The following is a 13,468-nucleotide window of genomic DNA, read 5'->3' as shown; positions in this document are numbered from 1 at the left end:
CACATATCTTGTGAAATACAACTTCTATTCCTAGCCTCTTTCTTATTTTGAATAAAAAATTCCAAGTGTACAAATAGTATGTTTATTACAGAGATACTTGGTTATGATTCCCTAGATGAGATTTACAGTGGACCACTAGTTGCAAACTTATTCTGACCCATCCACACTGATCAATGAACAGTGTACCTGTACAGAATTTTATGTTCAGAAATGTAGGGTCTGATTAGTTTACATGGCAGCAGTTCTAATATCTGGTACAAAAAAGTAACATGCAAATACTGAAAATAACTCTAAATTGTGCTATGTATTCATTTCCCTTTACATAAACTCGTGTTTAATTCGTAAGTATTTCCTCTAATGTTGGATTACTTTATTTATTAAGGTTATGCTGAAAAATCTCATCAGTATCATAGTACAAATCTGTGGTTTTTATGAGATGTGTTCATGCTGATATGAAAATCATTTGATTAAAAAATAAGTTTTGAAAGCAAACTGAGAATTTTATACAGATTCCCAATCCCCATCTCTTCTGCTCTTTCCAGTATTCCTATTCCATCCTTCCAAACATGGCCTCTTGCTTTTCTTCCCCTGTTTAAACTCATCTACAAATGCTTCCTGTTAGATATATTGCAACCGACTTAAATTCTGTATAGTTGTATGTCTGGACTGTGAAGAGGTTTATTGCTATAACAAATATGTAAACATATTGTACAAAATCTACAGTATTTGTTTTGTACAACGTTTATAACCTATAAGATTTTCAGAATTTCCTCTATTTAAAGCCATAATAGTTAACTTTTCAGTTCTAATATCTTCTATAAATTCCTAAGAATTCTTGTTTCTATTTTCCCACACAAAGGGCTAATGCAAATGGCCTTGAAAGCTATGAGGATGCAGGATCCAGTGAAAGCAGGACTGTTAATGGCAGTGATTCTCCATTACTCACAAATGGAGTCTTTAAACCTGCTAGGCCTCCCAGGCCCTCCCGACCACCTCCACCCACTCCTCGTAGACCCTCTTCTGCAGCTGGTATGTATTCCAGTGCCAAACATCCATTTAAAAGCTATTTATAAGTTACATTCCATTTGAACAGTCATGGCCATTTCTAATATCTTTTTCCTCAGATGTACTGATCCCTTTTTTTTTAAGCAAATTCTTCAGAAATGCTCTGCCACAGAGAAATTACCTTGCTTCCTGTCTTGGTACATTCTTTCTTAATTGCTGTTTTTATCATGAGAAATCTCTCATTTCATGTCTGAAGGAGCAATGGCTAAATGGCAACCACTAACAGAAGTGCAGAAAGCCCCCAAAGGACCTGATCATGCAAATACTACCAAGGATAATGCTTACTACTGTGACATGTCCAATTGACTTTGATATGACTACACTAGGTAGTAAGCGTTGGAAGGATTGGTGTCTAAAACAGCCTTCCTGAGTAGGTAGCAGCATTGGCTCTGGTAGATTAGTGGGTGTTTGTTACAAATCCAACCATCTACAGTGTCAAAAACTGTCATATAATAGCAAATGGCTGCCAAATTCTTAATATTTTTTTTGCCTTAAAATAGAGTAGATGTTTTTGTTACTTTTTATCGTCTGCCAGTTGCTAACAAAAGGCCATGACATTCAGACTTTTCTGATTAAGTTTAAGTGGCCTCCTAGAGTTTCTTAGGAGACATTATCTTGAGCTATGGACAAGTATAGGTAGTGTCTATGAAATGTATGTATGATGTGTTACACAATCTGTATTCAGATATAGAGTGCTTAGAAAACCATATTTATAGGGAAAAAAACACAATGACTTTTTCTTACGGGACGTTTTTGTGGGAGTCAGTTTCCTCATCGGAGCAAAGACCAGGCCATCCCAGCAGCCCACTGAGAAGTGGGAATAGTATTCGATTGAATAGCCAGTCCCAGGTGCAGCATGGAATATTCTCAGGAAAGCATCTATAGTGAATGCTATCCCCCACAGACCTCAGGAAATAGACTAAATCGGGACTTGGGTTCTTCTTTTTCATCAATAAACTACACTGCATCCCTCATTTATAATATTTTAATATAGCTACATGAGGAATGCAGCTCTCTTATCTCTTACAATGCTGAGATCATTGTTAAAAGATTATTGCAGTGTTTGTTTAAAAAAAAAATACAGCAATGTCCATCTCAACTTTTCAAACCTACTTATCTTGGCCAAATCAAACACAATTTTTGTTTTCTGTTTTTTCCTAAATAATGATATGCTGCTGCTGACCAAATTGAAACTTTAAATGCTTCCCTTTAAAGTTTTCCACCCATTGTGGTTTTTTTCTTTCTCTCGAGTGACGTTTCTTTTCAGATAGATGTCGTCTAATTTGCTTTTTTGGAAATTGGCATAGTTCATTTGTAAATAAAATAAAATAAAATTAAAAAATGTTTAATTAACTGAGCAACATAAAAAAGGATTCATTTACATACCTTCATATTTATTGAAAGTAGGCAACTTGCTATTTTAAAGATAATGAATGTTCCATCATAGCTTTTACATTTCTATCTGCTAGTTCATGGCAGTACTAGGAATTTCTGCAAGGTAGGAAAGAACTGCCTATGAGTTCCAGTAAAGTAAAATGTATGGTTTTACACCTGCTCTTTTTTTTGACAGACCTATTTTACTAGCCTTTGTTTTTGTGGGTTAACAATTTCTAAAACAGATTTCTTGGGTTTTAAACAATAATAAAAGAAAACCAACTAAGAACCTTTCTTCCATTTTTGTTTTCTCTGATTTCATAGGTTGTGTCAATGGTCCTTCATCTATGTCCATAGAAAATGATGAGTCCAGTGCAGGATCCTCACCAAGTACAACTCCAAATGCACCTTCAGAACAGAGCCCTGAGGGGGCAACAGCTGGAACAACAGTTCCTGCAGCTTCCGCTTTGACCACGCCTCCTGTATCCAAACAAGTCCAGCCAGTAAATCCTCCATCTCAGCCACACAGTACTGTCAGTCAAGGTCCTCTTCCACCTGGGTAGGAGTTCAGTACTATTGTACCGTTTAGTTCTGTTTTATCTCACGTACTGCAAACACCCATAGCTTCTGTGTTTTGCCTGATAAGACTATCTGTGTAGTTTGATTGGTTTTCAGGCATAGGTTATGCAAGTAAGAAATTAAATTTGTTGGTATTTCTGTTCTTTGGTAACCTGCCGTCAAACTATTGAGCTTTTATTCATCTGGCAACCGTTGTCTTCAAATCAGGATGTGATCACATAGTACGATATAGGTCGTACTGAGCTAACATTGTTATTTTGAGGAAGGCAGTTATTGCTTGGGGTAATCAGGATCTGGAAGCCATCCTAAAGTCCTTAATTCCAAATAGCCCAAGTCCTGTGAACAGTGCAGCCATGATCCTATGTAGGCTTCAGTTGTAGAATTTGCCAGAGAATCAACCCCTTGCCACAGAATTGCACTTCAGAATGTAAGCATTTTTTTTTAGAACTGCATGTCTAAACTTCATGATTGTGAAGAAAACCTTTCCAATGTGACCAGTGTAATTTATGAAGTGTTGCCGGCCTTAATCTGTAGGCAGCCTGAAACAGTAGCTCTGAGGAGTGTGAACTACCCCATTCATCATACTTGCATGTAAACTCTGAAATCAAACGATAGAATTGGAAATGTCAACCTCGAGTATTTCACTGCTGATAATTTCAGCAGAAACATCAAGCTATTGTACTTATTCCCCAATACCAAGTTGACTCATTCTTCAGATGTTAAAAGTCCCAAATGCTGTATACCCAGTTACCAACTGACAACTTCTGTGATGCAGATATACACTGTCTGCAAAAATCTGTGGCAAATTAAACATTTAGGGACTTAATAACATTGAATGTAATGACAAAATCTATAACATATGGGGTAGAGCTATTCTAATTGTATTATTAATTTTTAAATTTAATTAAATAAAATCCTCCATTTTTTAATTTACCTGTTTGTTGCCACAAAATTTACATCCAGTTGGCCACACATACACAAGACCCTATTTACTATCTTTTATTGCACCAACATCACAGGTGTGTTGATGCTGGAATACTGCTCAGAGTAGCTCCAATTTAAGGACTTGGGACTCCTAAGGTGCTTTTTTTTCAGGACTTATTGGCTGCAGTGCTTTTCCCATTCATCAAGCAGCTCCCAAGATGCTGGCTAAGAAGTGCAATTTTACTAGATTCCCAATCTCTGAAATTTCTAGCATTTCATAGGTGAGGATTTTGTTGAATTTCACTCTGTTGCCAGTACACTAAAACATTTAGTAGTAGCCTGGTACAAGAGTCCCCATACCCCATAGAATGGTTGGGGAAGAGGGGAACAAACAAGTAGGAGAGGATTTGAAAAAATGGTTTTAATCTCTGGGCACTTTAGTCTTTTCAAGAGTTAACTCCTTTTTGGTTCTCCAAATTGAGGAAAAGTTACCAAGAAAACTTGGGACCCTGCCTCTTTGTTCCTGTCCCTGCCCCATCATTGACCGCTCTTTCAGTTTCTCTTCCTCTCACTTCCCTAGTCATCATTTGACCTCTGCCAAACAGCAGACAATGTCATATGCGCTCACTCACATTTAGTTACATATCTGGCAGCTTCCTCTTCATCATAGAGATGCTTCCTAGCTCTGTGCCACAAAGTGTTCATCTTTGGTTTGTTCTGCTGTGAGCTATCCACCCATTGCCACGCTTTAGCATGAACAGAATGGGAGAGCCATCTGGGAGAGGTGAGCAGGTTTCAAGCCAAAAGAAGATGGTGTGCAGGGCATGGTTGGACTGTCTTCACGGAGGGTTTCCTGAAGCTTCCTCCCTTAGCCACAGAGGCACCCTCTTTGCAGACTTCGCCACAACCCGAGGAAACTAGCCAGTCCTGAAGGCATAAGGCAGCTAAGACTAGATGGTATCCATAGGGTCAAAGAAACATCTTTAGTGTCTTACAGAATGATAAAGCAGTATTTGTGCTATATGTCTTCAATGTAATTTTTCAACTTGCTATTTAAGTTTGCTGCACTGCAGCAAATAACTAGGTGTCTACATTATGCTGATCTTAGAGCCTCAGCATCTGGGCTAGAATAGTTTTCCCTAAAGCACTGAACCATTCTGTTAGTTTACTGTGGATAAACTGAGCTGTGTGCAGTTTGTCATTCTTTTCCATTTCCTGCCATTTTGTCACCCTCCTATTCTTTCAGGTATTTACATTATCTCGCTGTGCATATAGAAAATTAGTGATAAAGTTCACAATTTTAAAATACTTCAGCTCCTAATTACAGTGTCTGCAAAGTTTTATTCAGGTTTATGTGCCAGCTTATTCTTTTCATATTATGGATCCAGTGCCACTGACATCACATGGATAAAAATTGGATTCAGATTAATTGTTTCTAATTGGCTGCTGTCATCTTTGTGGCACGTGCTTCAGAGAGGGGTGTTAGCTCTCTTAGTACTTAGTGGGTAGAATTCCATCCCTAGCTTATTTGGAATTTGATTGCTATTCATTCTGCTTTTGAAGTGTTTGAAAATATTTCCTTTTAAATTCCCCTTTTAAGTATTATGTTGTACCACTGCCTCATATACACAGTTTTAATAGCTCCAGTGAACGAGGTACTAGTTATAAAAGTGCTTTGCAAATAATAAATACTTTATACAAAGTAACTATAGCATTTCTGTTAGCTTTAAACTGCAAATGCATGATTTGAATAATTTTCTACCTGAAACCAGACACAAATTGTTGTTTTTCGAGTAGTGTCCATATGGATGTTCCACTTCAGGTGTGCATGCGCCCCAGGAGCCTTTGATCAGAGATTTTTGGTGGTAGTATCCGTTCATCCTGCACATGTGCCCTACATATCCTTATGCCTGGTACCAAAGACCTAGGGCTGTATGGGCAAACCACCTCTCAGTTCCTTCTCAACCACCTCAGCCTATGACAGAAAGTCTAGCATCTACCACTTGAAGTTTAGCTTTAGAATCTACTAGTTTTTAGTTTAGTTTAATGTAGTTATTTACTTCTAGTTTAATTTATGCCTACACTTTACTTTTTGTGTGAAGCTTGTTTTATGTTTATTTTACTCCTCAGGGTTCATCTCCGGGATATGTCAGGATCTCCAGGATTTAAGTGCTGCCTCACCTGCTGGGAGTCTGTTGGACATTCCTGGTGTATTCGCTGTTTGAGGGAAACACACTTCCCTGAAAAGTGTAGTATCTGCTCAGCCTTTAAAAGCAGAACTAATAAAAACTGGGAGATTAAAGTCAGGTTCCTAGTGATGGCCTCAAATCCAGGCCAAGAGAACTCCCTGTCTGTACATTGGCCTCCAAGTGAGCATAGTGCTTTGTCAATCTCTGCATTGCATTCACCCAGGCCTTTGCAGGACAGACCAGTAGAGGTTACTGGAAAGACTCATAAAAGGAAGAGTACTATTTCTCCTCATAAAGAGCCTATTTCAAAAAAAGCCTGTCTCCTCAGAAAAAAGCTGTTGGAGATCTCAGGTCCCAGGCTCCTTTGGTGTACTATATCTAGGGCTCTGAAGTCTTCCAGAGGTCACAGTACCAACCATGCCTTAGTACTATAGGCATCCTCTGCACTGCCCAAGAATTACCATATTACAAGAGAGTCTAAACCCTGTACCTCTAGAAAGGCAGTACCTACAGACCCCATGCTACCAAGTCACCCAGGCTCCCTTGGTAACGATGAAGAAACAGGCATCTCACGCTATTTTGGCACCCCAAAAGCAGTCATTATCTTTGATACCAGCAACATCCACCAGATGGGACCTGCCAAAGCAGTTTCAGCCAGGGCTTTGGAGTGGAGCCCGGAGCTGGAGTGTGGAGCAGTGGAGCTGCAGGTTTTTTCCCGGAGGTGGAGCAGAGCTGTAACAGTCATTATTGGTGCCGGAGCGGAGCAATTCAAAAATGTGTTTGCTCCAAATCCCTGGTTTCAGCCCCTGGTACTGACACTAGAACCGTGCTCCTTTTCTGCACAAATCTACATCAGTCATCATGGGAGAATGAGGTCCCTCGTTCTCTGTACCAAAGCAAATAAGTTATGTAACTCTGATGTATAGCCAACCATATCCTCATTTCAGCCTCTTACCTTCCAGGCATACAAAACACCATGGCAGACTATCCCAGCGGATGTTTTTCCTGTGGTTATGAATGGGAACTGGTCTTGGGGCTTCTCAATCACATTTTTCTGGCTTGGGCAGTTCAAGACCTGTATGCTACCACCGCCAATGGGAAATATAAAAAGCTCTGCTTGAGAGGAAGCTTTGGCCTTCACTCCCTCGGGGATTCCTTCCTTGTTCCTTGGAGGAGAGGTCTCCAATGCCACTGATCGTTGAACAATATCAAATGAGATTGAGCCAAAATCATGTCCTAACATGGGTAAGACCAGTCTAGTACCCTTACCTAATTCGTCTCAGTTCTTGTCCAGCATGGAGTCTTCCGGTCATTCCCAATCTGCTATCTCAGCAGTTTGGTCAGGCTCTTCATTCCAACCTGGAGATTCCTCGTCTGAGTTTGATGGATCTTGGATATAAAGACTTTGTGTTCTGCAGAGGTATGAAAGGTACTATTAAATAACAGAAAAACATCCACACAAAAGTGTTATCTTCAGAAATGGAGGCGATTTCATCACAGCTTTCCATTGTTCACTCTCCTCTCTCTGCTGTCCTTTCCTTACCTGTTGGAATTAAAAAAAAACCTCAGGACTCTTTCAGTTCTGTCAAGGTTCATTTAGTGGCTATAATAACCTTTTATTCCTCAACTGAGGGATTCTCAGTGTTTGCTCATTCCACAAAAGTAAGATTCCTTAAAGAATTGATGCACCTTTTCCCTCCAATTAGGGACCCTACTCTGGTATGGGATCTAAACTTGCTCCTTAATTGTCTCATGAAAACCCCCTTTGAGCCCTTCTTCCCCTGTCATTGAAAGTGCCGTTCTTGTTGGCCATTGTTTCTGCCTGAAGAGTTGGGGAAATGGGTGCTTTAATAGCGAACCATCCGTTTCATTGTGGCCATATTCTGAATTTCTACGTAAGGTGTCTTCTGTATTTCACATCAACCAAGTCAATCCATCTTCCAGTTTTTGACCCACAGAGAAATCGGACTGATCAGGATGCTACTTTCCATACCTTGGATCTCAGAAGGGCATTAGCTTTCTATCTGGACAGAACCAAACCATTTAGAAAGTCTCCCAAACTGTTTGTTTCAATTGCTGACTGAGCCAAAGGATTCACAATCTCCACCCAAAGATTCTCAGGGTGGATCTCTGGATGCATTATCTCCTGCTGTAAATTGGTTGGTGTACCACGCTCCTTAGAGAATGGGCTAGCACTCTAAATCGACCTCTGTGGCATTAGTCATACTCGCTGGAAATCTGCAGTGCTTCAACCTGGACCTTGATACATACTCTTTCCAAAAATTATGTGACAGTTTATTCCTCTAGAACTGATGCTGCAGTTGGTAATGTAGTCTTATCTTCAGTATTAGATTCGCCTCCAAAGCTCCTTCCTCCTGATCGGGATACTGCTTGGAAGTCATCTGATATGGAGCACCCAGTGGGACACTACTCAAAGAAGGAGGAGAGGTTACTCATCTTGTCCAATAACTGGAGTTCAAGATGTGTGTCCCTATGGGTGCTCCACTACCCACTCTCCTTACTCTCCTTTTTTAGTGTCTCTTCCATGGGACTTTGCAGCGGTGAAGGAGCTGAGATGGTTCACCCATGCAGCCCTGTATGCTCTTGGTAAAGAGCATGAGAATGTGTAGGGCACATGAAAAGATTGAACATGTACTGCTACCGAAAATCTCTGATCAAAGGTACATGGGGTGCACACACCTGAAGTGGAGCACCTATAGGGGGACACATCTCGAAGAACTCCACTTACTGCACAAGCTGAGTAACCTTTCCTTTTTTAATTCTAGATGGGAGCAAAGAGTGGACCAGCATGGTCGAGTATACTACGTAGATCACGTTGAAAAAAGGACAACATGGGATCGGCCGGAACCTCTTCCCCCAGGGTGAGTCTGTAGAAGACATCTAGCCTCCGGTGATATGTCTAGGCTATAGTTTAGCTGAAGTTAATTGATTATTAATTAACTTGAGCTAGCTAGCACTTTTTTTTAATAAAAAATAGTCTGGATATTACACACTTATTCCAGGACACACACATTTGTGGTTTGCCCTAGGCTGAGCCCTAGGGTAAATACCAAACATTAGTGGAATGTCCAGACTAGCAAGTATAAACATGTTGGCTAGCTCCAGTTAAAAAAAATTCTAGTGTAGCTAAACCCCAGGAGACTTTGTGACCCTATTAAGAGCTTGCACATGCTGCTTTGGACCATCTCTATCCCTATATGAGTGGCACATGCTGGTGCCTTGGAGATGAGGCTTAGTCATTTTTTCTCTTTCTCCAAGGATTTAAAAAAAACAAACTATATGCATTGTATCTGTTGTGTAGGGTTGGGGGAGAGGGAGAAGGTATAGGAAAAAGAGGAGTGGGGAAGTTTTACTAACAGTCAGACACCAAGCAACTGTGTCTGCTTATAAAGAAAAAGGGTGCTCAAGATCAGTCATGGTAAAAGAAAATAGATTGTTAGTCTTCCCCACCCTGGGGAAAGGAACCAAAACTGAAAAACCACTGCAAAGGTTACCACAAATAACCAGGGCCGGCTCTAGGCACCAGCTAAAGAAGCAGGTGCTTGGGGCGGCCAATACCAAGGGGCGGCCCTCCGGCCGCTATAGGGGCGGCTCCTCCGGGCCTTCAGCAGCAGGTCCCTCAGTCCCTCTCAGAGTGAAGGATGCGCCGCTGAATTTCCGCCGAAGAGTGGAGCGGCGCGATTGCGCTGCCGCGGCTTTTTTTTTTTGGTCCGCTTGGGGCAGCAGAAAACCTGGAGCTGGCCCTGCAAATAACAGCACATGAGTCTTAGCCCCCAAAAATACTAGGTTCGCTAGCCAGCTCTGAATAAATGCTTCCCTGATTAGCTCTTTCTCCTGAGGTCTCTGGTTGCTATCCTGCTACCATAGCTCAGGTTCCCATCTGCTAATCTTGCTGCACACCTGCACCTTAAGCAGAGCTTTGCTATCATACCCTTCCAGTCATTAATAGCCCAGCAGCCAAGAGCATTAACTTTTACACAGGAGCACACATTTTGTATATTTGTCCTTGTCCTGGTTTTCTGGGGACACTGCATCTTTTAACCAAAAACAATTTTTTTCCTTCACACTTTATTCATATCACATTCACACTCTCACTCCTGTTACACACAAAACAAGAAAATGTAGAACTGCAGAGAGAACTGATATCAAAGGGGAAAATACCCCTCCCCACCCACAACAGAGACACCAACCTGTTGCACTAGACTTTACGGCTTATACACTGATATAGTGGAGAGAGTTTATCAGGTATTGATCAATACAGATATTGCAACAGACCTTGCTCAATACCTGACCACTGCTCATTTGAGTTTTTTGGTGAATGTCACTTATTTCAACTTGATATGAAGTGGAAACCAAGTAAAATGTGGGCACTCCTGGTTTTCTGAGGTTAGACTAGAAGTGAGCCAGAAAGAGCATGAGAGCGTCTCAAGTTTTGCAGCCAGAGCTGACAGTGTTACTTTAATTTTTTTTTAAAAGAGGCCAGTAGACTGCAGTTACTTCACGCATCCATCTCATCCCTCAGATATAACTAATGTATAACAACAGTAGTGACTTACGCAGAGCCAGCCAGATGTGTAAAGCAGCTCTTGAGCACCATTTAAAAGCACTGCAAGTGGGGTGACTGAGTAGGTAGTGGGATTGTGGAACAAAGTGAGGCTATGTTTACGCTACCGCGGTAAGTCAACCTATGCTACGCAACTCGAGCTACGTGAATAATGTAGCTGGAGTTGACATATCGTAGGTCGAGTTACCATAGGGGGTCGATGGGAGAAACGCTCCCATTGACTTACCTTACTCTTCTCATTGGGAGTAGAGTACAGGGGTCAACTGGAGAGCGATCTGCTGTCAATTTGGTGGGTCTTCACTAGACCCACTAAATTGATGGCTGGTGGATCGATCTCAGAGTGTCGATACCGGCTATAGTATAGACTTGCCCTGAGAATAATTCTCTCATTTTAGATGGCACTTTTCTCTAGCTCTTTAGATTGTTTCGGCAGAAGCTGTAATGGGGAGATGGGCGCAGACCACGTTGCACTTTTCATTTAACAAAGCACCATGTCCAATTTCACATATATCTCCTGCTTGCCTTGCTTCTTGTCTGACTCTAAAATGGTTCTAAACCTTTGAGTGCTACATGCTGCTTGCTGTTGAGATACCTTGTTTGCATTGTTTAGCTGGGAACGACGAGTTGACAACATGGGGAGAATTTATTATGTCGACCACTTCACTAGAACGACAACATGGCAACGACCAACATTGGAATCTGTCCGGAATTATGAGCAATGGCAACTTCAACGCAGTCAGCTTCAAGGAGCTATGCAACAGTTTAATCAGAGGTTCATATATGGGGTGAGAAATCTATTTTGATATAGAGAAAAAATGTATTATGGAGGTGCACCCTCACTCCCAAATTCCACCCATCCACCTCCACTACAAACAAATCAAACTTCCTTCCGCTTCTCCTGCATCCCTTCTGCACAGCTTTGTGAAGGGGCACACGCTTGGGCTTGGCAAGGAGCTGCCAAAAGATTGTACCCTGTAAGGATGCCAGAGTTAAAGTTGTGCATTCTTTGAGGTGTATGGTGGCTGTGTGTTTGTGTTGAGGTGTGTGTCTCTGGATGTGGGAATAGAGGATGGTATGTACAATTGGTAGCCTTAATTTATTTCCTTGAGTTTGTTGTTATGTATGGCACAACTATAACTGACAAATGGTAGTGTTTGCTGTATTGTATATAGCTTATGAAATATGTCTCATGTAGCAAAGTCCACTGATGTACTGAGAAAGGTCAAAGTGGTTAGAAAATGGTTGAATACCTGCTATGGTTTAGATGTTGTGGCCAGCTAGCAGATGTAGTGGCTGTTCATGCTGGTAATGTTTGGAGACTTGTTCAAGTTAATTCTATTTGTATTCAGTCTTAAATGAATTCTAAATCTTAGTCACTTCACTATGTGGTGTCTTCTCTTTGTTGGCCAAAGATTAGTATGGCAAGCTCACCCAGAGGAAGCAATTGAGGGATTTTATGCTTGTAAAATGCAATTATAGCATGTGAATGGGAGGAAAACAAGGGGAGTTAAGCAATCCAAAATCCACCAAATACTAGTGAATGGTAGACTTTGACTGGACATCTCCAAAATACAGCTTGCAGTTAGTTTAGCAAGACAGGTGATGTAGGTTTTTAGTTGCTACTTACACACCCACATTAAGCTACAAGAACAGAGCAGTGTGTTCCCTGATTGTGTTAGGCTTTAATGTATTGGATTCTGAGGCTATGTCTACACTAGCACTTTTGTCTGTATAACTTATGTTGCTCGGGGGTATGAAAAAAACACACCCCTGAGCAACATAACTTACATTGACAAAAGTGCCAATGTGGACAGCGCTGTGTTGGTGAGAGAGCTTCTCCCACCAACATAACTACTGCCACTCGTGGAGGTGGTTTTATTATGTCGATGGGAGAGCTCTCTCTTGCTGACATAGAGCAGCTACATGAGTGATCTTACAGCAGCACTGGTACAGCTGTGCTACTGTAAGCTCACTGGTGTAGACGTGGCCTGAGACTTGTTTCCCTTCTGTGTAGGATGGGGCACTTTCCAAAGAAAAAAGTTTAATATTTAATCCCTTGGCATTGCAGTTAGTTAACTATGCTAATTGCTGCAAAATATGTTAATAGCACTACTCTGAGCTCCTAGTTCTTTGAGTGCTTGTTCACATCCATTACACATTAGGGTGTGCGCGTGCCGCATGCACAGATGTCGGAAACTTTTCCCCTTAGCGGCTCCCGTCGAGTTGGCAGGGGAGCCCCCTAGAGTGGCGCCTCCATGCCAGTGCATATATACCGCTGCCGACCTGACCCCCTTTCAGTTCCTTCTTACTGTCCGTGGCGGTGTTGTAACAAATCTCTCTTGCTTGCGAGTGATCCCTTAGCACAGTTATAGCAGTTATCAGTAGTTAGCACTTCTTAATAATTAGATAGTTACGCCTCCTTTGTTTTAGGTGTCTGGAAGTTTTTCCAGCACCAGCCCTGGGCTGCGGGGCATGCCGCATGCCCATGGGTTTAAGGCTTGTGCCACGTGCCGCAAGCCTATGCCAATCAGTGATCCCCATGACTCGTGTCTCCATTGTTTTGGGGAATCGCACCAGACTGAGTGCTGCAAGATCTGTAAGGTTTTTAAGCCCAGAACCAAGAAAGAGAGACTTTCGCCTCAACCAGCTGCTCACGGAGGCCACGCTGCAACCTTCGGCCTCAGACCATCTGGCTTCGGCGCTGGCATCCTCAGTGTGGAGTGCCCCTGCGTCAGTCCGTGATCCGGCGCCG

The 13,468-nt window shown here is 41.8% G+C and overlaps 1 protein-coding gene across 1 annotated transcript in view; it reads left to right on the top strand.

The window, feature by feature from the left end:
* ITCH (itchy E3 ubiquitin protein ligase) overlaps positions 1-13,468 on the top strand; it is a 116,493-nt gene that overhangs the window by 63,537 nt on the left and 39,488 nt on the right. The window contains exons 7-10 of the mRNA XM_044985645.1: positions 860-1,029; positions 2,764-2,998; positions 8,918-9,013; positions 11,327-11,501. Coding sequence (XP_044841580.1) covers positions 860-1,029; positions 2,764-2,998; positions 8,918-9,013; positions 11,327-11,501 — 676 coding nt within the window. The remainder of the gene's footprint in view (positions 1-859; positions 1,030-2,763; positions 2,999-8,917; positions 9,014-11,326; positions 11,502-13,468) is intronic.

The sequence above is a fragment of the Mauremys mutica genome, chromosome 13, assembly GCF_020497125.1.
Source record: "Mauremys mutica isolate MM-2020 ecotype Southern chromosome 13, ASM2049712v1, whole genome shotgun sequence".
In the NCBI taxonomy this organism is placed as follows: Eukaryota; Metazoa; Chordata; order Testudines; family Geoemydidae; genus Mauremys; species Mauremys mutica.
Note: the sequence above shows the minus strand (reverse complement) of the source record. Positions and strands in the feature narration are given on the sequence as shown.